A 26,058-nucleotide genomic window follows, 5' to 3' on the forward strand; every position below is an offset into this window, starting at 1 on the left:
TCAAAGAAAGTTCATGAAAATTATTCCAAGAATGAAAACCTTATCATATGAGAAGCAATTGATGGCTCTGGGCGTTTACTCACCAGAATTTAGAAGAATGGGATTGTGGGGGGATCTCATTGAAAACTATTAAATGTCGAAATGCCTAGATAGAGTGGATTTGAAGAAGATGTTTCCTCTTGTGGGGAGACTAGGACCATAGACTAGGACCTCAGAATAGTGGGACATTTATTTAGAATGGAGTTGAGGAGGAATTTCTTTTTGCCAGAGAGTGGTGAATCTGTGGAATTCGTTGCAACAGGTGGCTATGGAAGCCAGACCATTGAGTGGATAAGGCAGCATTTGATAGATTCTTGATCAGTCAGGGCAGGAAAGAATATGGGGAATGTGTAGGAGTATGGGCTTGAGAGGGAAATGAATCAGCCATGATCAAATGGCAGATGAGACCCGATGTGCCAAATAGCCTAATTCTGTTCTAATGTCCTAAGGTCTTACAGTCTTATACTGAAAGGCCTAGATTTGGAAAGGACGTTTCCAATGGTCGGAGCATCTAGGATCAGAGGGCACTGCCTCAGAAAAGAAGGAAGTCCCTTTAGAACAGTGCTGAGAAGAAATTTAAGTAGCCAGATGGTGGTGAATCTGTAAAATTCATTTCCACAGACAGCTGTGGAGGCCCAGTAATTGGGTATATTTGAAACACAGGTTGATAATTTTTTGATTTGTAAAGCCATCAAAGGTTAAGGGCAGAAGGCAGGAGAATGGAGTTGAGAGGGAAAATGAATCACCATGATCAAATAGTAGAGAAGAGTCAATGGGCTGAATTACATAATTCTGTTCCCATGTCTTATGATCACATGTAGGAACCAGATAACTTCAGAGCTGACCATGTGGTTAACCATAACAAGCAAAGCATCAATCTATGGGAAAGTATTAATGGCCTGGTCAGGTTAACTGAACTAGAGAAAGGAATTTAATCAAGAGAAGTGAGTTAATTAATGCACACAGAGAGATGCAGCAAGACATTGTAATGCAATGAATGGAGGTCCCACTGAATTCATGTCTGCATAACTCGACTCCATTCTATCCCCCTTGCTTCAGTCCCTTCCCACTTACATCCGCAACATTTCACATGCTCTCAATCTCCTCACAGATGGATGTCCACTCCCTATTCTCCTCTATTCCCCATCAAAAAGGCCTTAAGGCTTTCCGCTTCTTTCTCAACAAAAGACGCAACTGGTTCCCCTCCACCACCAACCTCATCCATCTGGCAGAACTGGCCCTGCCCCTCAACAATTTCTCCTACTTTCTCCAAACTGAAGGGTAGCCATGGGAAACCACAGGAGCTCCAGCAATGCCTGCCTTTAGTTTGGCAATGTAGAACAGTCCATGTTTTCTTTCCCTGAATATGCACCACAACTCTTACTGCAACATGTTGACGAATGACTGGTGCTGGTTCATGCACCCATTGCTGAGTTTGTTAATTTCATTAACTTCGTCTCTAACTTCCACCCTGACCTTAAATTCACTTGGTCTATTTCTGACATCTCTCTTCCTTTTCTCAATCTCTCTGTCTCCATTTCTGGAGACAAATAGTCCCCCGACAACTTTTATAAACCTATCAATTTTGATCCCGCGGGATCAATAAAGTATGACTATGACTAATTCCCACCGTTATCTTAACTATATGTCTTCCTACCATGTCTCCTGTAAGAATGCTATTCCGCAGTCAGGTTTGTGGATCTTGGGTAGGAGGTAGAAACAAGTAGTGTGGGGTGAGGGAACTATGAGCTTGATAGTGAATAGGAGAGCTCTAGAGCTGATGAGATTAGTGTTGGTGCAGGAGACAGTGGCCTGATTCTCCAGAATGGGGTTCTTTTGAAGGGGTAAGTAAGAGGAGGTGCCTGGGAGTTTCCACTTGCTAGAGATCAGTCCAAAACATTACAACAGCACCCCTTTCATCTGTGGCTTTGATGATAAGGTTGTGATTAGTGTGTGGAGAATAGTGAGCAGAGCATTTAAAGGGGGTAAGGTTAAAATGTTATTCTCTTTTCTCAGTTCCTTCATCCCTGCCACATATGTTCGCAGGTTGAGGCATTCATTTCCAGGAGATGTGTTCCTCTTCAAAGAATGAGGTTTCCCGATCTTCACCATTGACGGTGCCCTCACCTGCATCTTCTCCATTTCCCAGACATCCGCACTCACCCCATCTTCCTGCCATCTTAACAGAGATAAAGTTTCTTCTGTCCTCATCTACCACCCCACAAGCCTCTGCATTGAAACACCATTCTCTGCAACTTCCAACATGCTTAACAGGATCCTACCTTTACCTCCCTTCCCCTCACCCTACTTTCCCACTTTCTACAGGGATTGCTCCTTCCGTGGTTCCTTTCTACATTCATCCCTCCCCTCTAATCTCCTACTCAGCACTTATCCCTGCAATGACAGAAATGATACACCTGTCCATTCACCTCCTCCCTCCCCACCATTCAGGGCCCCAAACAGTCCCTCCAGGTGAGGCAACACTTCACCTCTGAATCTGATGGGGTTGTCATTTGTATTTGGTGCTCTCGATGTGGTCTCCACTACACTGGTGAGACCCAACGTAATTGAGGGAACTGCTTTGTCGAGCAGCTCCACCCCATCTCCCAGAAGTGGAATTGCCCAGTGGCCAATCATTTTTATTCCTATCCTTGTTCCCATTCTGACATGTTGTTTCATGGCCTCCTCCTTTGCATGATGAGGCCACTCTCAGAGTGGCCATCACATTGGAGGCTACCTGGACAGAATATGAGGCAACACTTCCTATTCTGTCTAGGTAGCCTCCAGCCTGATGGCATGAACACTGGTTTCTCCTTCTGGGATTTTGTTTTCCTCCCCTTTACCTCTTCTATCCCCCACACTGACCTCTTATCTCTCCTCCCCACTTGCCTATCACCTCCCCTGGCTCCCCTCCTACTTCCCTTTCCCTCATGGTCCACTCTCTTGCCCTATCAGATTTCTTCTTCTCCAGCCCTTTACCTTTCCCACTCACCTGGTTTCACCTATCACCTTCTCATTTGTCCTCCCCACACCATTTTATTTTGTCATCGTCACCCCTTCCTTTCCAGTCCTGAAGAAGGGTCTTGCATGAAACGTTAACTGCTTATTCATTTCCGTAGATGCCGCCTGATCTAGATTTCCTCCAGCATTTTGTGTGTGTCCGAAATGGAATTAATAGATGATATATTTTGATTAGCTATACATTTTGGAGTAGGCCCTTTTGGTTCCCCAGCAACCCACAATCCCAATTAACCCTAACCTAATCATGGGAGAATTTTACTATGGCCAGTTAACCTACCTGGTACGTCATTGGACTATGGGTAGAAACCGGAGCACCGGGAGAAAGCCCACACATTCCATGGGGAGGACTACACGGACTCCTTACAGACCGGTGTTGGAATTGAACTTTGAACCCCAGAATGCCCTGAGCTGTAAAAGCATCCCGCTATATTGAAGCCCGATATTGGTAGAGGAATAGTCTCCTGAAACAGTAAATAGACAAATGAGGTGGTTGCCCCGTGGCTGGGAGCAGAATCAGCACAGGTATTAGTTCAACACCAGACCACAGCTTGAGTTCTGATCATCATATAGCAGGGGTGATGTCCAAAGCGGTTGAAGAGGACATTGCCATGACTTGGTGCCTCGGAAATGTTACCACAGAATGTTGATGCAGAATGCCAGCCTTATCAGAATTAAATTGTAGAGATAGTAGAATGAGGCTACATGGAGGCTGATTAAGGAAATAGCTGAGTGAATGGTAACTCTGTACACTCAGTGGTCTCTTTGTTAGGTACAGGAGTGGAACCTGGTGTAGGCTGCTGCTGTTTCACTTCAATGTTTGATGTGTTGCACATTCCCAGATGGTCTTCTGCACACCACTGTTGTAACTCATGGTTGCAGTAGCCTCCTGTCATCCTGAACCAGTCTGGCCACTCTCCTCTGACTTCTCTCGTTAACAAGGCATTTTCACCCACAGAACTGCTGCCCACTGGATGTTTTTTTTTGTTTCTCTTTCACACCATTCTCTGTATACTCTAGTGAATGCTGTGTGTGAAAATTACAGGCGATCAGCAGTTTCTACAATACTCAAACCACATCATCTGGCATCGACAATCATTTCACAGTCAAAGTCACTTAGATCACAATTCATCCACATTCTGATGTTTGATCTGAACAACAACAGAACCTCTTGACTATGTCTGCATGCTTTTTTTCACTGAGTTGCTGCCACATGATTGATTGATTAGTTCTGTACATTAACAGGCAATCGTACAGATGTACCTAATAAAGTGGCCACTGAGTGTAAGTGTTTTATAGTTTAGGGGATGATGTAGATGATCGTGGGAAGATATGAGTCAATACAGAACGATTACAGAACAATTGGAGTGGAGCTTTGAACAAGCTGTATTGTGAGAAAATGGAAATAGTCTGCACATACCAAAAGGAAGGTGGATGAAATGGGTAGGTTAATAGAAGGTTAATTCTGTTCAGATTTAGAGGATAGATTATATTCTTCATTTGAATGCAGATATGTTAGTAGGTTTTTAAATACAGTGTGTCTGTGTATGTCAGAAAATCATATATATATATATATATATATATATATATATACATATATATACATATATATATATATATATATATATATACATATAATTTTCTAACATGACGAGTTAGGAGCACCAAGTTTCTGGAAGTGCACATAATGGACGATCTCACCTAGACCATCAACACCACTTCTTTGGTAAAGAAAGCATAGCAAAGTCCCCACTTTCTGAGGAGACTGAGGTGAGTGTGGCTCTACCCTCCCCCCATTTTAACCAAATTTCACAGCACCATTGAGAGTGTCCTGACCAGCTGAATCACTGTCAGATACGGGAATTGCAAGACATATGACAGTAAGTTCCTACAAAGGATTGCAAGCACTGCTGAGAAGATCATCGGGATCTCTCTTCCACACATTAGCGATATTTATCAGGAGCACTGCGTACACATGGCCCCTAAATTGTTAATGATCCCTCCCATCTGTCCAACAATCTCTTTGACTCTCTACCATCAGGCAGAAGGTACAGTAGCATTAAGATAAGAACTTAGGATGGAAAACAGCTTCTTCCGTCAGGCTGTAAGACTACTGAAATCCCTGCCACCATGTATGAATCTCATCATATAGTAGTGGTACAGGGCCAGAAGGGCCTCTTCCACATTGTATCTCAATAAATAAATAAATTATCATGTATGAAGTGCCAGCAGTGTTATGCTGTTTATTTTTTAACTTGTATCGTATGTGCACCTTATTATTTGTTCATTTATTTGTGGTAATATTACTTTATGTGATATGTGTTTGAGTTATATGTAGTGTTATGCTCCTTGGTCTGGAGGACCATTTTTTCACTTGGCAATATACACATGTATGGTTGAATTTTTAAAAAAACTAAATTTGAACTTGAACTTGATTCCCTTCTAACCTTGTTGCTTGAATGTGAAGTAGGATATAGTTTTCACAGTAACAACTTGAGATCTTGTCTGTTTGGATGAATGCATCAATATTTATGCACTGTAGGGACCTTACTGATTTGGTGAATTATAATAGAAACAGGCAAAAAGAACATTATTTTTGCCTTCACTTTCAATTTAGAACAATGTTTAAATTATCATTTTAAAACAAATTGAAACTTCATTTATATACAATTTATTTGATTCACTTCAGTGTCATTAGAATTTCAATTCTAAAGACACCAAAGTGGTAATTAAATTCAAATGTTCGTTGTCTGATGAATTATTATAGCACAGGGAGCTGCTATTTGGCCCATCAGCGACATGAAGATTTTCTATAAGATATTTCAGATTATCTTTATTACACAGCTTTTTCCCATAGCCTGTAAATTATTCTATCTTGATGTAATTGTCGTTCCTATTTGGAAGCTTTGATTCTGCTTCCACCAACCTGATGATTTCGGATCTGCATTTAGTTTTCTTTCCTACTCCCATCTACTACTTTCTTATCCCAATGGCTTTTTGCCTTAAATTTGAATCTATAATTTTTGGCCCTCTCTCCATCAGCTATCAAAACAGTTGATTTCAAGTCCATGTAATTCCATCATGTTTTGGTGCACAATGTATCAAATTTCTTCCCCGCCTTCTTCGTTCCTGTTTTTCCTTTCAAATGATGTAGGTGAAAATTCTCATATCTGTATGTCTTTTTCTGCGCCCTCTTTGTGTTCTTCCTGAAGTGTTTTGTCAGAAATGAAAATAATCTTGAGTTGTAGCCAAGTCAGAGTTTTTAGAAAAGTTTAGCAGAACCTTCCTGAATTCCTATTTTATACTTTGATTTATGCTGCCTAATACTTATTAGCTGCTCTTCCATAATGTCCTGCCACCTTCAAAGACTTTTACGTAGATTCCCCCAAAACCCTCTGCAATCACACCCCTCATTCTGGTAAGTCCTTACAAAAGTACTAGTTGGTTTACATTGTCATTTTGCAAAAATATTCTTCACAAAGCTGTTAGATTTCTTTGTTACTCATGTGATTCTGCTTGTGCTTCTGTTTTGGATTCTATGTTCCTCATGTTTACTATACTTCCAATTTTGTCAACAGCAGATGTAGAAATTTCACTTTGCACATCCTTGTATGTCTATCTTAGCCTTCTTAATCTTTTGACAAGGAATTACTTGGGAGGATCAAATTCCATTTCTTGCTTCCATGCCCAATCTACTAACTAATTTTATTCCACCATCAAAGACAATTCTTCCTGCATTTGGTTGCACCATCTTTTTTGTCATTTGCACACTTGCTCATTGTATTTCCTACATTCAGATCCAAATCATTAATGTATATAGCAAACAACAAAGGTACTGCCTCCAATCCCTCTGGCACAGCACTGGTCCTAGGTTCCCAGTCACAAAAGAAAAACCCCACCATCATCCTGTCTTTTTCACCAAGTTAACTCTGGATTAAGATTGCCTTGGACGCAATGAGATTTTGCCTTTTTCATCATTCTCCCACATACAACTTTGAAGATGAGAATATTTTAGTTTTCTATTTGTCAAATCTTTTGTGCACATAAGTTTGAGGAATCTGAAATCTTTACGTGGGTAATTGTAGTGTCTCATCCAAGAGATGTATATTGTTAAAAAGTGTTACTAATATTAAAGTATGGCTGCTAAATGAGCTTCTACCACTTCTATCTCTAAGGTTTCCTGCTGAAAGGAACCATTAACATTAGATAACCAATTCCAAAATCTCTCCAATAGAATTGGCATCTGCATTCCAAAAGAGACCATCCACTTCCACTCCCAAGAAGATTTCAAAATGGGATACCTTTCACTAACATAAGGGAAGGGTATGACCATATTGTGGATGTCTGCTTCAGGAAGCAGGTGATATTACAGGCACTGGTGCACATTGGGGAGGATAACCCATTGGGTCTAAGGGAATCAATCCCAGAATTCACAGGGAACAAAAGGGAGTAGATTGCTGAGGCTCTGGAGACTGGTGCATCTTTGTTAACTGTGTGTAAAGTAGCAGATGACTGGAGCATATTTAATGCTGTTCATTTGTTCAAAAAGAGCAGTAGAGGTAAACTTAAAAACAGGTCTATTAACTTTACATCCATGGAAATTGTTGGAGAAGATTCTGAAGGAGAAGACTTATGTGCACTTTGAAAAGACAAGGGACTGATGAAGAGGAATCAATGGTTTTATGCAGAGGAGGTCTGATCTCCCAAATTTGAGCTTTCTGAGGAGTGAACTACGAAAGTTGATGCAGCTGTGCAGTTGATGTGGTTTATATGGAATTCCATAGAAGTGTATATAATATCTACATGGTAGGCTGCTCCAGAAGGTTGAGGCACAAAGGATTCAGGTGTGTTGAGAAAAATGGCTCTGTGATAGGAAGCAAAGGGTCCTAGGAGTGCTTTGCTGACTGGAGATCTGTAACAGAAGGTGTACCATAACGACTAGTGCTGGAATATTAAGTTTGCAGGTGACATGGAAATTGATAGAAACATAGCTATTGAACCAGATTTGTCAAGGATATAGTAGTAAATATGTTGGGAAACTGGGCAAAGCTGTGGCCAATGGAATTTAATCCAGACAAGTGTGTGGTAATATATGTCGATGTGTCATGTTCTGGTAGGATATAGAGTAAATGAGAGTGAAAGGGGAAATTTTTAAAGGAAACCTGAGGTGATTAACATAGATGGGCAGCATTGGCAGGATGGATGACTTGTGCAGAAATGTACTGTCTTTGTGCTGTAACAATGTCTGATACCAAACACACCAGGGGGATGAAAAGATAAAGAATTAAAGATAAAGACATAAAAAGTGCAGAAAAATAATGGAAGAACTGAATCAAATATGTGTGTGCTCAGTGTATCTTTGGCCTCTGAAGAAGTCCCTTGCAGAATGTACAGATTGGTACTTGAAGAGATCTGTACGTGAGTGCTTAAGGGTTCCTTTAACGTTTTTGCAGGCCAGTGAGCTAATAGCACTGCAGTCAATTCTTAAAGTGGTGACACTTTGTCCATAGCACTGTTAAGATTTGCTACCATCAAATCTTTGCTGCTTATATATTCAGTGAAGAACCTTAACCTTTACTACAGCCTGTTGGGAAAGGGAAGGAATTGTGGACTTTTTGTGGAATTTGACCATTCCTTCCCCTAACCCCACAGATACTGCTCAGCCCTCTGCGTTCCTCACCAGATTGTGTGCAGGTAAAATTTTAAGTGTCAGGTGAAAGGAAGGATTGATGAGAAGAACATGTTCATAACCACAAATTACTGTTTTGTACATTCAGTCTTCAGTACCTTGAACATCCTTTATCACTTCACAAAGCTGCAGCTTGAGATCAGCTGCGTTTTTTGTGTTGCATTGAAAATAGTTGGCAGCTGGTTACTTCCCTCAGTACAGGGCTCCGGATCTGAGGATCCCAATGTTGAGCATACTCGGCAAAAAGAAAAGTCATTGAATTACATTGCCAAACTGGGAAGGGCTGTGAGGTCTATGCATTTTCGATTGGCAGTGCTGTCTTTGTGTTTACTCACTCCCACTGGTCCTGCTGCTTTTGATCACTTTGCTTTTTGTTCTCTTCCATTTTCAACAACTTTCCCATAAATGAGCTAATTTTCTCCCCATCCCCTCACCCTAATCGTTATTACACCTTCCCCATCTCAGCAAAGGTGGCACAATTTGATCCTCTAGATGGTGCATGTCCTGCTCTGCTACGCCTGAAGTCTTGGTATCTTTTTGGCCAATAATTAAGTGGTCACAGGCAACCTGTCTCAGTTCATTATTTTAATGTAGTAATTGTTCCAGCATTCCTCTGCCAAATTTTCCTACAATTGTCAATTTTTTTTGGGTCAAGAGCTACAAAGATGCATGTAGAGTGATTGAAGGGGGCTAAAATATTAAACTGTCAGTTTATTTTCATTCTTTATTTAGAGTTCTTGAATATTTACAGTAGGTTAGATTTGCATCAACAAAGTAGAATAATAATATTCATTTAACAATACCAATAATGTCAATATTATTACATTTGCAAAGTGACTAAAAGTGAATTTATGGTAGACAGATTTGAATTTTGGTTCTACACAATCATATTTGTGTGTATTTTTGATTGTGTGAGACTTGCTTCCTGGACTGAAGTCTAATGTGTATTTATACAAGTAGGTTTCTAAGCCCCAATCCCCTTCAAGATGATTAAATGAGGGCCTGGAAATATCCACCAGATTTGATGCAGGATGACAGAAGGAAAGCTTTCTCAGTTCAGATACCGTGAAACTCCTTTCCAGATGCTCAAAAGTTGGTCTTTGGTGACCATTCTTCTTTTTCAGATGTCGCCTCTTCTTCCTCAAGGAATGGCGTTTCATTTTTGCTCCTTAAGTGTTTCACCCCTGTAAATGTGCAAAAGAGCATTGGCAAATGGGACCAGTTCTCTTTCTGGACAAAGATTTTAAAGACAGACTTTGCTCTGTGAAGAGAATTTTGGTAGGTTAAAATGTGAAACAAATGCATCTTAATTCCACTGGTCTTATCGGTGTGCATCTTACTTTGCTCTAGTAATTCATTTGCAAGGTACCAAGAAATTTCATGTAATCAACTAGAGATGAGGACCAACATCCAATCCTTTCATACTAATTCAACCAATCACCTGGAACTATTCAACATTGGTTGCATTTTGTGATGACTTATTTACTAATTTTAAAGAAAAATAATCATCTTAAAGTTATCTGGTGAGGGAAAAGATGCATGATAAGACACTTTTTCTGACATTCCAAATAGGTCTTAAACATCTAGAAGTATAGAATTTAATTTCACGAATGATTAATGAAATTTTAAACCTAGTTTTCATTGCAGTTTCAGAAGTTATTGCACAACTGTCCTAGGGAAGAAGCTAAACAATGGGTGCATTGTTACTTTGATATAAGCACACTTAAGACAGGACGTTCTGTCAGGGAGTTGTTGAGGAAACCTGCAAACGTAGAACGTCAGTAGTACACACCCTAAGTAGAAAGCAGTTGCTTGATTCGAACTTCTCTTGCAAACACTTCTCTTGTATCAAATTTGGTTTGTCCTGAATTTCAGGCAACTCAGTTCAAATGAAGGAAGACCACTCTTCCTAACTTCCCCCACCCCAAACCTGCCTTCCCTCCCTGATAGATATGTCACATAATTTGCAGTGCTCCTTCGTCAATCCAGAATAAGCAGTGGGCCACAGACAACTTGTGATGAGCTAAATTAGGAAACAATAATACTATAGTCAAGGAGCAGAGAAACATGCTTTTTTTGCCCACCATTGGGTACCTGCCTATTTAATCCAATTCACCTCCACTTGAAACCACGGCCATCTATGGGAATTTAACCTTAAGCCTGCTAAGATAGTTAATACCCTCTGTTTAATTATAACAAGTTCTGAAATATCAACCCCTCTCTGAATTCTTGTTCTCCCAGTTGAATAGAGGTAAGTATTTAAGAGCTCATTTACAACCTTCTGGTTCCACACACAGCTTACCCATTGGTACTCCCCTCCTTCTCTAGTTACCCTTCTGCCCTTCACATGCTTCATAAAGTGCTTTGTTTTTTCTCTTTTATTTTGTTAATCTTATTGGCAATTGATATTTCATGCCCACTCATTTTATACTGAAGTTTCTCAATGCAATTACTATACTCCTAAACAAACACCTCGAGCTCTGTATCTGCTGTGTGCTCTTTAAAATCAAGCCCTTGCCTTCTAAGGTTCCTTGGGCCTGTTGCAATTATCTTTCAACATTATGGGAACATGTTGGCTTCATTATTTCACCTTTAAATCACTCCTGCTTATGCAATATAGACTTACCTGCAAGTTGGTACTGCCTAGTTTACTTTTACGAGCTACTGCATTGTGATTTTGAAAGATGCCTTCTCCCAGTTTGGTAATTTGATTCCCGGACCATACTTATTCCTTTCCAAAGCTATCTTCAAACTTAGAGTTACAATCATTATCTCAAATACTGACACTCCAACTACATTATGTAGGACTGGGTCCAGTCTTACCTTCTCTGACAGACTATCCATGGCTGGTTTAGAAAGCTCTCCTTGGTGTACTCTTAAAAAAAATCAACCCTCTCTAAGCCTTTCAGAGGTGATCCCAGTTCACAGAGAAGTTGAAATCCTCTCATACTGTAGGATTCTCTTTGATGTGTCCTTATACCTGCCTTGTTTATCTGCTGATCATGAAGCCTGTAGTATATCTCCAGAAATGGAATAGTGCCCCTTTCATTTGTTCAAAGCTCCAGGATATCTTGCACTTTAGTGATGAAGGACATCTTAATCAATTTGCAAGACCATCTTCTCTTTTATAATTTCTCATTCCCTATCCCATCTGCAGATTTCATAAACTTGAATGAGTTGCCAATCCTGCCTCTTTTTCAACAATCTCTTTGAGAGCAACAGTATTGTACTTCCATGTGTTGATCAATACTCAAGTTTAAGTTCTTACTGGTCAGACTTTTAACGATAGTTGAGCTGTCTGCTGATATTCTACAGACATCTCGAATGCAGCTTTGCCCATTCCTGCAATGATCTGATCCTCAATGCTAATGCTGCAACAGCCTCCAGGTCCAAACCATTCTCTAGGCCCATATGTCTGAGTTCCAGGAAACAATGATTCCCAATGTCTCGTAAAGAACATGAACAAAAAAGTAACTGTTGCACCAGAAGCTGAACAGAAAATGTATAAAAGGCATGGAACTATCAGAAAGCAGTGAGATGCTAGAAGATGATGTAAACCATTCAGTCAAAAAAAAAATGATCCCCAAGCCCTGGATGTTTAAATTAAAGGTCACACAACTACAGTACAAACATGGAAAATTGAGGAAATCAACTGGCTCAACCTACAGCTGTTTTAATGTTGTTGGGAAATATAAGATGGAATCTGTGTCCCATAGTCATTCTGTGCTGTGGCAAGGCAACATGAACCTCAGTAGCCATTGGTATTCCAGTGAATACTCACACATTGGCAAATTTTTTTTTTTAGCATGTTGCACCAGACAGTCAGCCATTCTTGTCTGGCGCGTAGTGTCAGGATTGGTCTCCTTTCGGATTAACCGGGTCACGATATGAACGTTCCTGACTCAACCCTCTTTTTTTCCTACGAGGCCGAGTGGCTAGCTCGATGCTCAACCCGGCACAGATGGAAAGCGTGCTTGCCGGGTGGCCCGACTTGGATTGGAACTCAGGAGCCTTCGCTCCGGAGTCTGGTGCTAATGCCATTGTGCCACCAGCCAGCCTATTGGCAAATGATGATATCAATAAGATAGGTCAACAGAACATTTAAAATCCATCCCTGTTTCTTTGTTACAGAATGTGCATCTAAGCACTCTATTTTGGTGAGTTGCACATAGGTGCACGTGTTACTGCCCAAAGACAATTGTATTTATAGACTAAGGCCTAAGCATCTGGTTGAAGCACCCTGCTCAAAACTCGGTTCATGAATGCAAACAGAATTTGTCTACTTACCACCTAATCAGCGAACACCAGTACAACTCCCAGAATTGTGTTTTCAAAGTACATTCTATGTGTTAAATTCGGAAATGCTCCTACCAACATCAGAGCTACTGAGATCACTAATTCCTGATCACTTCATTACCAACCTACCCAGCCACCACACCTCACCCTTGTCAATCTTATCTCTTTCCTCCTCCCAAACAAATTGATGAGATGAGAGTGTTTTGCTTCCTGGTAAACTTGTTGCCTGCAGCTTTTCAAACTTATAAAACAGAAGCTTGTGGTTTAGTATCTAGTGCAGATCATGCCTACCTTCTCAGCATTAATCGAAGTGAAAATGTGGGTGTATGTATACACTATGCACAACAATCTTTGCAAAAATAATATCGAGCAGATGTGTCAAATTGCTTATGAGTTGATTAACAGTTTTTAAATTCCCTTTTTGTATGAATATGGTGCCAGTGAATAAAGAAGAAAGCAAAAAAAAGAAAACCAGATTTTTTTTTACATACTGTATTAGCCTTGCTGGATGAGTCAGCATTTGTTGCCATTGTCCCTTCCTTAATTCTTTTACACTGAGAGGCCCGGTCACTGCAAACGCAGTTATAATGCAAATATATACTCTGGATCTGAAGCTGCACGCTTGGCAATGTGGGATATTTCCATCATTAAATAACACTGATGAATCAGATGTCTTATCCAGTAAGCTTATGGACATCAGCTTTTTATTTCAGATTATTTAGTTCACTGATTTAAAATTCGCCAACTACTATCAATTTGTTATCTCCGGATCTTAAGTTCTACTCTTCAGATTCTATTTTCAGCAACATACCAGCTATTCCTACAAGTACCCTTTAATCAACAAACCTATTGTGGGCAGTAATCCTGAGGTTGACATACTCTTGACATTCAGAGTGTTGCTGACCCCTACTGGAAAGCCTGATGGTGGTCAGTTGAATGAAGGGTGAAGAACCCAGAAATTCTCAGGTAGCTAACATTTTTATTCAATATGTGGTGCACTTTTGCCAAAACTAAATTCGTTGACTTGGAGGACCAGTAGCTTGCCTCCAGTCATTTTCTTTCGGATCCTCCATGCACAGCTGAACACTAAAACAATTCTGAAACTAAGGGTTGGAGTCAACATCTATTTGGTTGAGGGGGTCCAACACTTTGAACTGTTTCCATAACAAGTTCTCCATTAAACATTTTTTTCTTTAGCGGCTTAATCCATCCACTCACTTCCATTCTTCATTCTCCTGCACTTGACCCCACACCTCTGCCATCCCAAAAACACTACTGTTGTCCTTAGGTTCCCAATTGTATTCCTGCCGGTGCCCTGCCAATTAACCTCCTGAACAACCACCGCCACTTTCTCCCCAACCTCAAGCTGATGTTCTTATCATGGGGATTGATCTTTCATGCTCCAATCTGCATCATGGACCAGACATGGTCCACAGTAAATAATGTTGCCAGGATGCCTCCTGCAGAAACACAGCACCCACCCACGCCAACCCCACCCCCATCCCAACCCCTATAGAACATAGAACATTATAGCCCAGTATAGACAGTTTGACCCACAAAGTTGTGCTGACCTGTTAGCCTACTTCAAGATCTAACTAACTCCTCTCCAACATAGCCCTGCATTTTCTTTCATCCATGTCCTATCTAGGAATCTGCCACCTACCCTGGCAACACGTCCCATACATCCACCACCCTGTTTGTATATCTGACATCTCCAATCCCCCATATTTCCAACAATCACCTTAAAATAGATACTCCAGTAGCAACAGAGACAGGCTGGGAGGCAGATTAGGGAAAGTTGCACAAATAATTGTGTAAATCCTGTGGCCAGACGAGAAATATTCTGTGTTACTGTAAGAAGCAAGGGAAGGGATTTCTGCCCCCTTGGTGATGATCTTTGCATTCTCGGTGGTTATTGGATGGTACCAGATGATTGGTCAAGGGCAAATGTTCAAGAAAGGGAGTAGGAAAAACCTTAGGAATTACAGACCAGTAAGTTTTACTTCAGTAGTGGGCAAATTATTGGAGAAGGTTCTTAGAGACAATATTTACAAGTATTTGGAGAAGCATGGGCTGATTTGGGATAGTCGGCATGTGATTATGAGCCTGATTGAATTCTTTGAGGATGTAACAAAGCACATTGATGAAGGTAGAGCAGTGGATGTGGTGTATATGGACTTTTGTAAGACATTTGATAGGGTCCCCCATGGTAGGCTTATTCAGGAAGTCATATGGCAAGGGATCCAGAGACACTTTCTGTGTGGATACAGAATTGGCTTGCCCATAGAAGGACGAGGGTGATAGTAGATGGAGTGTATTCTGCCTGGAGGTCAGTGACAAGTGGCAAGTGATCTGTTCTGGGACCCCTGCTCTTTGGGATTTTTATAAATGACTTTGGATGAGGAAGTGGAAGGATGGGTTAGTAAGGTTGGGAGTTAAGGACAGTATTAAAAGCTGCTAAAGGTTCCAGTGGGGCACTGATCAGATGCAAAGGTATGCTGAGAAGTGGCAGATGATGTTTAACCAGGAAAAGTGCGAAGAGTCAAGTGTACAGAAGATACTACTTTATTGGCTCTTCATCAACCCTGCAACATTTGGACAGAGAAGATGTATACATCAGGATGTTATTCATTGTCTACAACTTGGGGATCAACACCATCATCCCCTCAAAACTAACCAAAAGCTCAAAATCCTAGACTTCAAAACCTCCTTGTGCAACTGGATCCTCAGTTTCCTCCCTTGCAGATCCCAGTCTGTTCAGATTGGTAACAACATCTCCTCCACAATCACGGACAGCACAGATATACCGCAAGGCTGTGTATTTAGTCCCCTGCTCTACTTGCTCTATATTAATGACTGTGAGGCTAAGCACAGCTGCATCGCCATATTTAATTTTATCCATAACACCATTGTCTTTGGATGAATCAAAGGTGGTGACAATTCAGCATACTGTATAGGAGGGAGTTTGAAAATCTGGCTGAGTGGTGCCACAATAACAACAACTCACTCAATGTCAGCAAGACCAAGGAGCTGACAATTGACTTTAAGAGGAGGGAACCAGAGGTCCATGAACCAGTCTTCATCAGAGGATCAGAGGTAGGGAGAGTCAGCAACTTTAAATTTATCTTTGTTATCATCTCAGAGGATTTGTCCTGGATCCCGCACGTAGGGACCATTACAAAGAAAGCACAGCAGCAACTCTATTTTCAACGAAGTTTGCGTAGATTTGGTGCATCATCAACAATTTTGAAAGACTTCTATATATGTGCAGAGGAGAGTATATTGACTGGTTGCATCACAGCCTGGTGTGCAAACACCAATGTCCTTGAATGGAAAAGCCTACAAAAAGTAGTGGATATGGCCCAGTCCATCACAGGTAAGCCCTCTACAAGGAGTGCTGTTGCAGGAAAGCAGCATCCATCAACAAGGAACCCCACCATCCAGGACATGCTCTCTTCTCACTGCTGCCATCAGGGAGGAGGTACAGGAGCCTCAGCACCAGGCTTAGGAACAGATACTACCTCTCAATCATCAGGTTCTTGAACCAGAGAGGCTAACATCACTCAATGTCACTCAGCCCAACACTGAACTGAATACAACCTATATGTTCACTTTCAGGGACTCTTCATCTCATGTTCTCAATATTTATTGCTTGTTTGTTTGTTTGTTTGTTTATTTATTTATCTATCTATATTTTGTATTTGCACATTTTGTTGTCTTTTACAGATTGGTTGTTTGCCCATCTTGTTGTGTGCAGTCTTTCAATGATTCTATTGTGTTTCTTTGTATTTACAGTGAATGCCCACAAGAAAATGAATCTCAGGGTTGTATATGATGACAAATATATCATCTGATAATAAATTGATTTTGAACTTTGATTCATTTTTGGAGGTCGAATTTGAAGGTGGAATACAGGATTAATGGGAGGATGTTTGGCAGTGTGTAGGAACAGAGGGATCTTGGAGTTCACATCTATAGATGCTTCAAAGTTGCCACATAAGTTGATAAGAATGATTATGGTGTTTTGTCTTCATTAGTCGAGTGATTGAGTTCAAGAACCATGGGGTAATGTTGCAGCTCTATAAAACGCTGGTGAGACCACACTTGGAGTATTGTGTTTACTTCTGGTCGCCTCATTGTAGGAGGATGTGGAATCTTTAGAGAGGTTGCAGAGGGTATGGATTTATCGGAATGCTACATGGATTGGACAGTATGACTTATGAAAATAGGCTGAGCAAGCTAGGTTTTTCTCTTCGGTGTGAAGGTAGGTGAGAGGTGACTTAATAGAGATGTACAAGTTGATAAGAGGCATAGATCGAGTGGATAGCCAATGATTTTTCCCAGCGCAGAAATGACTGGGGTGTATTTTTAAAGTGATTGGAGGAAAATATAGGAGGGGTGTCAGAGGTAAGTTCTTTACACAGAGAATGGAAAGCACTGCCAGGTGTGGTGGTAGAGGCAGATACATTAGGGCCATTTAAGGAACTCTTAGATGGGCACATGGTTGATAGATAATGGAGAACTATGGAGGAGTGAAGAGTTAGATTGATATTACCATGGGTTTAAAGGTTGGCACATCATCATGGGCCTAAGGGCTGTAATGTTCTGTGCTCCAATAGAGGTCAGAGAAATGACGATGAGAAAAGGCAGGTAGTAAATTGAGAGATTAGAATCAATGGCTGAGGCCTGTCCACCAGTGAATACACACAATATAAGGCAACTATGTGACAGTTGAGACAGTAAAATGGCCCTTTGGCTCATCACATCCATGCTGATCATCAAACACTCATGTCATTAACTACACACCAAAGTCATTTTATTCTCCCCACATTGTCATCGACAACCTTCCACCATGCATCAAGATTCCACCACTCGCCTAATTACTGAGGATAATTTCCATTGGTTAATTTATCTACCCATGTGGTAGCAATGGAGCATCTGAAGTGAAACCACACAGTTACAAGTAGTGTAAACTCTATGATGCTACTGTGATGAAGAGTTTCAAAGCCATGGGGAGATTTGATTTTAACTTTGAGATTATGGAGGACCATGGATGCCAAACAACTGAATACCAGGCAGGTGTAATGGGTTTAAACAGGGATGAAGATTACACCAAATACAAATATGGAAGAAAGTTTTTCTTTGTGATGAAATGAAGATAATTTTGGAAGCTCGGCTCATTCACAAATAGGTCAAGGCTTTATGACTGGCCTCAGACAGTGGGTGGGATGAAAATAAAACTGATGGCAAGGGAAAACTGGAAAGCAAGGGAATGCACTTGTGCTTCCAATGAGAAATTGTGGATTCACTGTTCAACTTTTGGCAAGCCTAGTCTAAGCTCTCTGAGGCCAAGAACATTGTCAGTGCTTCTCCCACTTCACTGCGGTAGAAGGTTGTACAAATGGTTCTTATTGCATTACTGGCAACATTACAATGGAACAGAAGTGCCAGTAAGAATCTAGTTCCATTGGTGCTTGTTAGCTGCATGCTTATCTTTTGTCATCTAAAAGTAGCCATGTAAAGCTTTCATGACTGTTATTTTTATTACAAAGGTTATTTCTTCAGCGGTTTCACCGGGGCATGACTGCACAAGCATGTGGATGTCAGCCAGTGAGAACAGCGAGCAGTATTTAAAAGCGAGAAGAGTTTAAAGGGAGATGGTTATTTTTCAGCAGTTTGATCGGGGCATGACTGTGCAAGCGCGTGGACGTCAGCCAGTGAGAACAGCGAGAGGAGTTAAAAGGAGACACTTACAGAGCGGGCGTCAGATGAGCGGGGAACGGAATAGAGGGAGACAGAGTAGGAAGGCTTTGGCTCAACAAGGCTTCAGCAATAATGGATCCAGGTGAGGTAGATTGCCTGTGTAGAATACAGACAGGAAGAATGTGTGTGAGGCCCGTGTTCTGTGCTCAGTGTCAGATGTGGGAGGTCCGGGAGACTCCCAGCCTCACGGATGGCCACGTCTGCACCAGGTGGGTCAAGCTGCAGCTCCTAAGAGACCGTGTGATAGAGAGGAGCTATAGGCAGGTAGTCACACCGGGCCCTGGGGAGACAGGTAAGTGGGTAACAGTCAGAAGAGGGAAGAGCAGGAGTCAGACGCTAGAGTACCCCTGTGGCTGTAGCCCTTAAAAATAAGTATTCCTGTTTGAGTACTGTTGGGGAGATGGCCTACCTGGGGGAAGCAACAGTGGCTGCGCCTCTGGCACAGAGTCTGGCCCTGTGGCTCAGAAGGGTAGGGAAAGGAAGAGGATGGCAGCAGTGATAGGGGACTCCATAGTTAGGGGGTCAGACAGGCTATTCTGCGGAAGTAGGAAAGTAACTCGGATGGTAGTTTGCCTCCCAGGTGCCAGGGTCCGGGATGTTTCTGATCGTGTCTACGATATTCTGAAGTGGGAAGGAGAACAGCCAGAGGTTGTGGTACATATTCTTACCAATGACATAGGCAGGAAAAGGAAGGAGGTCCTGAAAGCAGACTGCAGGGAGTTAGGAAAGAAGTTGAGAAGCAGGACCACAAAGTTTAGGCATCTCGGGATTACAGCCTGTGCCATGTGGCAGTGAGTATAGGAATAGAGTGAGGTGGAGGATAAATGTGTGGCTGGGGGATTGGAGCAGGGGGCAGGGATACAGATTTCTGGATCATTGGGACCTCTTTTGGGGCAGGTGTGATCTGTACAAAAAGGATGGGTTGCACTTGAATCCCAGGGGGACCAATATCCTGGTGGGGACGTTTGCTAAGGCTATTGGGTAGAGTTTAAACTAGGATTGCTGGGGGTGGGAACCGAATTGAAGAGATGGAGGAAGGGGCAGTTGGCTCACAAATAGAGAAAGCTTGGAGACAATGCGAGAGGGAGGATAGGCGGGTGATAGAGAAGGGACGCAGACCAATGGTTTGAGATGTGTCTATTTTAATGCAAGGAGTATTATGAACAAAGTGGATGAGCTTAGAGCGTGGATCAGTACTTGGAGCTATGATGTTGTGGCCATTACAGAGACTTGGATGGCTCAGGGGCAGGAATGGTTACCTCAAGTGCCAGGCTTTGATGTTTTAGAACGGACAGGAAGGGAGGCAAAAGAGGTGGGGGCGTGGCACCCCTTGACCTCTGTTGATCAGAGGTCAACCTAATAGTAACAGGGACATCGAGGAGCAGATAGGGAGACAGATTCCAGAAAGGTGTAATAATAACAGGGTTGTCGTGGTGAGAGATTTTAATTTCCCAAATATCGATTGGCATGTCCCTAGAGTGAGGGGTTGAGATGGGGTGGCGTTTGTTAGGTGTGTTTAGGAAGGCTTCCTGACACAATATGTAGATAAGCCTACAAGTGGAGAGGCTGTACTCGATGTGGTTTTGGGAAATGAATCTGGTCAGGTGTCAGGTCTCTCGGTGGGACAGAATTTTGGAGATAGTGATCACAATTCTATCTCCTTTACCATCGCACTGGAGAGGGATAGGAACAGACAAGTTAGGAATGCATTTAATTGGAATAAGGGGAAATATGAGGATATCAGGCAAGAACTTGGAAGCATGGATTGGGAACAGATGTTCTCAGGGAAATTCAAGAAAGGGAGTAGAGATAGCCCAGGAAATTATAGACCAGTGAGTCTTACTTCAGTGGTTGCTAAGTTAATGGAGAAGATCCTGAGAGGCAAGACTTATGAACATTTGGAGCGGTATAATAGGATTAGGAATAATCAGCATGCTTTGTCAAGGGCAGGTCATGCCTTACAAGCCTAATTGATTTTTTTTAACGATGTGACTAAACACACTGATGGAGGTAGAGCAGGAAATGTAGTGTATATGGATTTCAGCAAGGCATTTGACAAGGTACCTCATGCAAGGCTTATTGAGAAAGTAAGGAGGCATGGGATCCAAGGGGACATTGCTTTGTGGATCCAGAACTAGCTTGCCCACAGAAGACAAAGAGTGGTTGTAGATGGGTCATATTCTACATGGAGGTCAGTGACCAGTGCTGTGTCTCAGGGATCTGTTCTGGGACCCCTACTCTTAATGATTTTTATAAATGACCTGGATGAGGAAGTGGAGGGATGGGTTAGTAAATTTGCTGATGACACAAAGGTTGGAGGTGTTGTGAATAGTGTAGAGGGCTGTCAGAGATTACAGAGGGGCATTGATAGGATGAAAAACTGGGTTGAGAAGTGGCAGATGGAGTTCAACCCGTATACGTGTGAGGTGGTTCATTTTGGTAGGTCAAATATGACGAAAGAGTATAGTATTAATGGTAAGACTCTTGGCAGTGTGGAGGATCAGAGGGGTCTTGGGGTCCGAGTCCATAGGACACTCAAAGCTGCTGTGCAGGTTGACTCTGTGCTTAAGAAAGTATACGGTGCATTGGCCTTCATCAATCGTGGAATTGAGCTTAGGACCTGAGAGGTAATGTTGCAGCTATATAGGACTCTGGTCAGATCCCACTTGGAATACTGTGCTCAGTTCTGGTCACCTCACTATAGGAAGGTTGTGGAAACCACAGAAAGGGTGCAGAGGAGATTTACAAGGATGTTGCCTGGATTGGGAAGCATGCCTTATGAGAATAGGTTGAGTGAACTCAGCCTTTTTTCCTTGGAGCGACGGAGGATGAGAGGTGACCTGATAGAGGTGTATAAGATGATGAGAGTCATTGATCGTGTGGATAGTCAGAGGCTTTTTCCCAGGGCAGAAATGGCTAGCATGAGAGGGCACAGTTTTAAGGTGCTTGGAAGTAGGTACAGAGGAGATGTCAGGGGTAAATTATTTACGCAGAGAGTGGTGAGTGCGTGGAATGGGCTGCCAGCGACAGTGGTGGAGGCGGATACGATAGGGTCTTTTAAGAGACTCCTGGACGGATACATAGAGCTCAGAGGGCTATGGGTAACCCTACGTAATTTCTAAGGTAAGGACATGTTCAGCACAGCTTTGTGGGCTGAAGGGCCTGTATTGTGCTGTAGGTTTGCTATGTTTCTATAATTATGCTACTTTTAGTAAATAGGTATAACAGTTGTATCCAAATAATTCTATTAGATTATTTTGTCTGAAACTTCTTCAATGCTTTGAATTTTCCTGAAAAACAGTTAATCTGTTTAAGGAGAAATAAGTTAAGATCTCTTTTAACAACTCACACAAAACAAAAATACTGGTGAATGCAGCAGGCCAGGCAGCATCTATAGGATGAGGTACAGGCGACGTTTCGGGCTGAGATAAACGTCGTCTGTAACTCTTCCTATAGATGCTGCCTGGCCTGCTGCATTCACCAGCATTTTTTTTTGGTGTGTGTTGCTTGAATTTCCAGCATCTGTAGATTTCCTCGTGTTTGCGCTTTTAACGAGCTTGCGACCTAGTTTAATTTGACAGCTGTTTATTAATTATATTTGTTCAAGTTAATGTCAGTAACTTAGCAACATCCTTCCCTGCAGTGAGCACAAGAAAAATGTAATTTTGTGAAATACATGTAGATTATTGTTATCCTTCCTCTTTAAAGACAGGCTATGAAACGAGTTGGTTGGAATAGTACTCTTGCTCAATATGTAACATAAAGTCTACCTGCCCTGAGTGGTGGTGGCTGGTGCAGAAATGGTGTATCTTTCCGCTGAGGTCTCAAAGTTTGCTCATCTGTGCCTGTTTCTGTCTGCTGATCCTGTGAGCTTCTTGAGAACTGGTGAGGCACATCGTCATTACATTTAAGGGGAGCTACCTGTTCAGTTCCTGTAACTGTGATAGAAATAATTTTTCAAAGCCATGTGACGCAGCAGTCACTTCAATGACAATAAATTTACTCCACACCGAGTTATATCTGGAAACTCTCCCTTCTTTCAGAAACAATGATCCAAACCTTAATAATTTATTTTCAGGATAAATAACTGGGGAAAAAATGTCATTGCCTGTTTCTTTATGGCAGAATTCATACCACTGTCTCTGAATTATTTAGGAGTGTTAGACCAGGTTCAATCCCATTAATTCAAGAGATATTTCTAGTTATGGTTTAATGAATGTACCGACTTAAATGTTATACAACCATTTGAACAAGTAGAAAGATTTCATGAGCAATGCACACAAAAAATGCCCAGGGAACTCAACAGATCAGGCAGCATCTATGGAGGGAAAGAAACAGTCAATATTTTGGGCTAAGACCCTCCATAGATGCTATCTGACCTCCTGGGTTCCTCCAGTATTCTGTATGTGTTGCTCAAGAGTTCCAGAATTTGAAGAATCTCTTATTTCTCTGGAAAATCTCATGTTACATTGCAACAATTGCTCAAAGGTAACTGTGTTTTTGTTTCCTAGAACATTGAAGGTTGAAGAGTACACCACTGTGCAAGCCCTTCCGCCCACGATGTTGTGCCAACCTTCTCCGAGATCAATCTAATGCTTCCCTCCCACCCCTGGAAGTTCATTCCACATACCCACCACTCTCTGGTTATAAAACCTACCTTTGACATCACCCCCTCCCCATACTTTCTTCCAATCACCTCAAAATATTGCCTTCTTGCAGTAGTTATTTACTTGATGGAAAAAGTCTGTGGCTATCTATTCTACCAATGCCTCTTATCACCTTATACACCTCCATCAAGTCACTACTGTTCAAACCAAAGAGAAAAGCCCTTGCACATTCAATCTTTCAAAGTCTTTTGGCCTTGAATCTTGTTCAAGTTACTGCCTCTAATTCCTCTTTTCCCATAATCCTTCAGTTCACCTTACAACCAAACCAAATATCTTCCATCACCTCTCTTTCCCTTATTTTCAGAGTCATTTTTCCTACCAATTTGACCCATTCTCCCCTATCAAATATCACAGGCCAGGCATGCATGGTGGCACGTGGGTGTTGAAGGGGCAGTAACACTCATGTTGGGTCTGCAATTGCAACTTTTAAGGAATGCCTTATGAAGTTATAAAGTAAACAGTAGACAAGCTGTATGTCTGGGCAAGGTGCTTGCACAGAAGATAGGAGTAGGGACAGAACATTCATTCCCTGAAGTCTGTGATAATGGCCTGGTTCTTATTTTGTGATGTCTGTTGTCCTGGGCTTAGCCACCAATGAAAAATGCATCTTTCCCCTAACAATTGACTACTGATTCAACCAAATCATCCCTAAGCATTCTGAATTTCAGGAAATCTTGTGTAAATCTAGTCTAGAAGAAAACATAGGTTGCATGGACTTTAGTAAGGCTTTTGAAAAGGTCCCACATGGTAGCCTGATTCAGATTAAGGCACAAGGGATCTATGGTATGATGGCTAAATGGATCCAAAATTTGGTTGGTGATGAGAAAGAGAGTAATGGTGGGTAGGTGTTTTTCTGACTGGAAGTCTGTAACAAGAGGAGTGCTACAGGGATTGCTGTCAGAATCTTTGTTGTTTGTAATAGACTTTGTAGAGGGTTCAGAGGAAGTTCACAAGAACGTTTCTGGGAATGAAAGAGTTGTCATATGAGCAGTGATTGAAGGCCCTGGGCCAGTGCTCGCTGAATTTAGAAGAATGAGGGGGGATCTCATTGAAACCTATTGTATGTTGAAAGGCCTAGGTAGAGTGGATGTGAAGTGGATATTTCCTTTGGTGGGGGAGTCTAGGACCAGAAGGCACAGCCTCAAAATCAAGGCTCATCTATTTAGTACAGAGATGAGGAGGAATTCCTTTACCCAGAGGGTGGTGAATCTGTGGAATTTGTTGCCACATGGGGCTGTGGAGGCCAGGTCACTGGGTGCATTTAAGGCAGAGTCTAGGTGTGAAAAGCTATGGGGAGAAAGCAGGCAAAATGGATTAGCCATGATGAAATGGCAGGACAAACTTGATGGGCTGAATGGCCTAATTCTGCTCCTATTTTGTGGATGACATGAAAATTAGTGAAGTCATAGACATCAAAGAAGTATAGTTAAGGATACAACAGGACATTGATCAGATGGAAAGTTGGGTGGAGCAGTGACAGATGGAACTTATCCAGACTAAAGTGAGGTAATGTACTTAAGGAAGTCAAATCTGGTAGATCACACAGAGTAACTGGCAGGACCTTGTATCTGCTGATGTATAGAGGAGCTTTTGCTATGACAGCTCTCAAAGTACAACACAGGTGGATAGGATAGTGATAAAGGGTATTTCTATGTTTTCCTTTGTAGGCTAAGACACTGAATATAAGATTTGGGACGTTACATAGCAGTTGTACATATTGTTGTATTGGGCCCACATCTAGTGGCAACGCTATAGAAATGATGTGGTAGTAACAGAAAGAGCGCAGAATATTCTTATAAAAGTGAGGGGCACAGACAGGATAGACAGCCATAATCTTTTTCCCAGGACAAGGTTTGAATGGTACAAGTTTAAACTGAGATGGAGGAAATTTGAAGGAGATCAGAGGAGGCAACTTTTTCCACAGAGGTTGGTGAGTACCTGGAATGAGCTGCCAGAAATAGTGAAGGCAATTAGAAAGCATTAGGACTGATAAGAAAAACATAAAGGGGTATGGAATTAACATGAGCAAGTGGTATTAGCACAGATGGTGATCAATATGGATGAAGTGGACCAAAAGGGTCTGTTTCTGTCCTGAATGATTCTATGATTCTATGATTCTATTATTGTCGACAACCGGTCCCATCTCCTACGAGTAGATTTTGGAAATATATGTCTATTGTGGAAATGGATCTTGAGTCATCAATGAAATTATTAAGAAGATAACATTCTTCTGATTTGTGTAGCATTAACTCTATAAGAGTGACTATTATTACACAAATCTGTGTCTTACTGTACTGCAGTTTTCAGACTCCATACAGACTTTATAAAGGCTGCAACTACAGATCCAGAATTCCTTTAAAGTGGCATCAGACAGACAAGGTTGTAAAAAGAGCTTTTGGCACTTTGGAGTTCATAAATCAAAGTACTGAGTATAGGAGTTGGGATGCTATGTTGAAGTTGCTTAAGATGTTGGTGAGGCCTAACTTGGAGTGTTGTGTGCAATTATTTATTTATTTGTTTATTGGGATAAAGCGCAGAATAGGCCCTTTGAGCCATGTTCGCCCAGCAATTTCCAGATATAATCTG

General features: G+C 41.6%; 1 protein-coding gene across 3 annotated transcripts in view; it reads right to left on the bottom strand.

Moving 5' to 3' along the window:
• Nucleotides 1-4,724: 4,724 nt before the first annotated feature.
• ppp1r1c (protein phosphatase 1, regulatory (inhibitor) subunit 1C) overlaps nucleotides 4,725-26,058 on the bottom strand; it is a 117,365-nt gene continuing 96,031 nt past the window's right edge. The window contains exon 5 of one of the 3 annotated variants that reach the window (XM_063052047.1): nucleotides 4,725-9,930. In XM_063052047.1, coding sequence (XP_062908117.1) covers nucleotides 9,833-9,930 — 98 coding nt within the window. In that variant the 3' untranslated portion in view covers nucleotides 4,725-9,832. The remainder of the gene's footprint in view (nucleotides 9,931-26,058) is intronic. The other 2 variants (XM_063052045.1, XM_063052046.1) reach the window with 2 other exon arrangements.

Source organism: Mobula hypostoma, chromosome 6, assembly GCF_963921235.1.
Source record: "Mobula hypostoma chromosome 6, sMobHyp1.1, whole genome shotgun sequence".
Lineage (NCBI taxonomy): Eukaryota > Metazoa > Chordata > Chondrichthyes > Myliobatiformes > Myliobatidae > Mobula > Mobula hypostoma.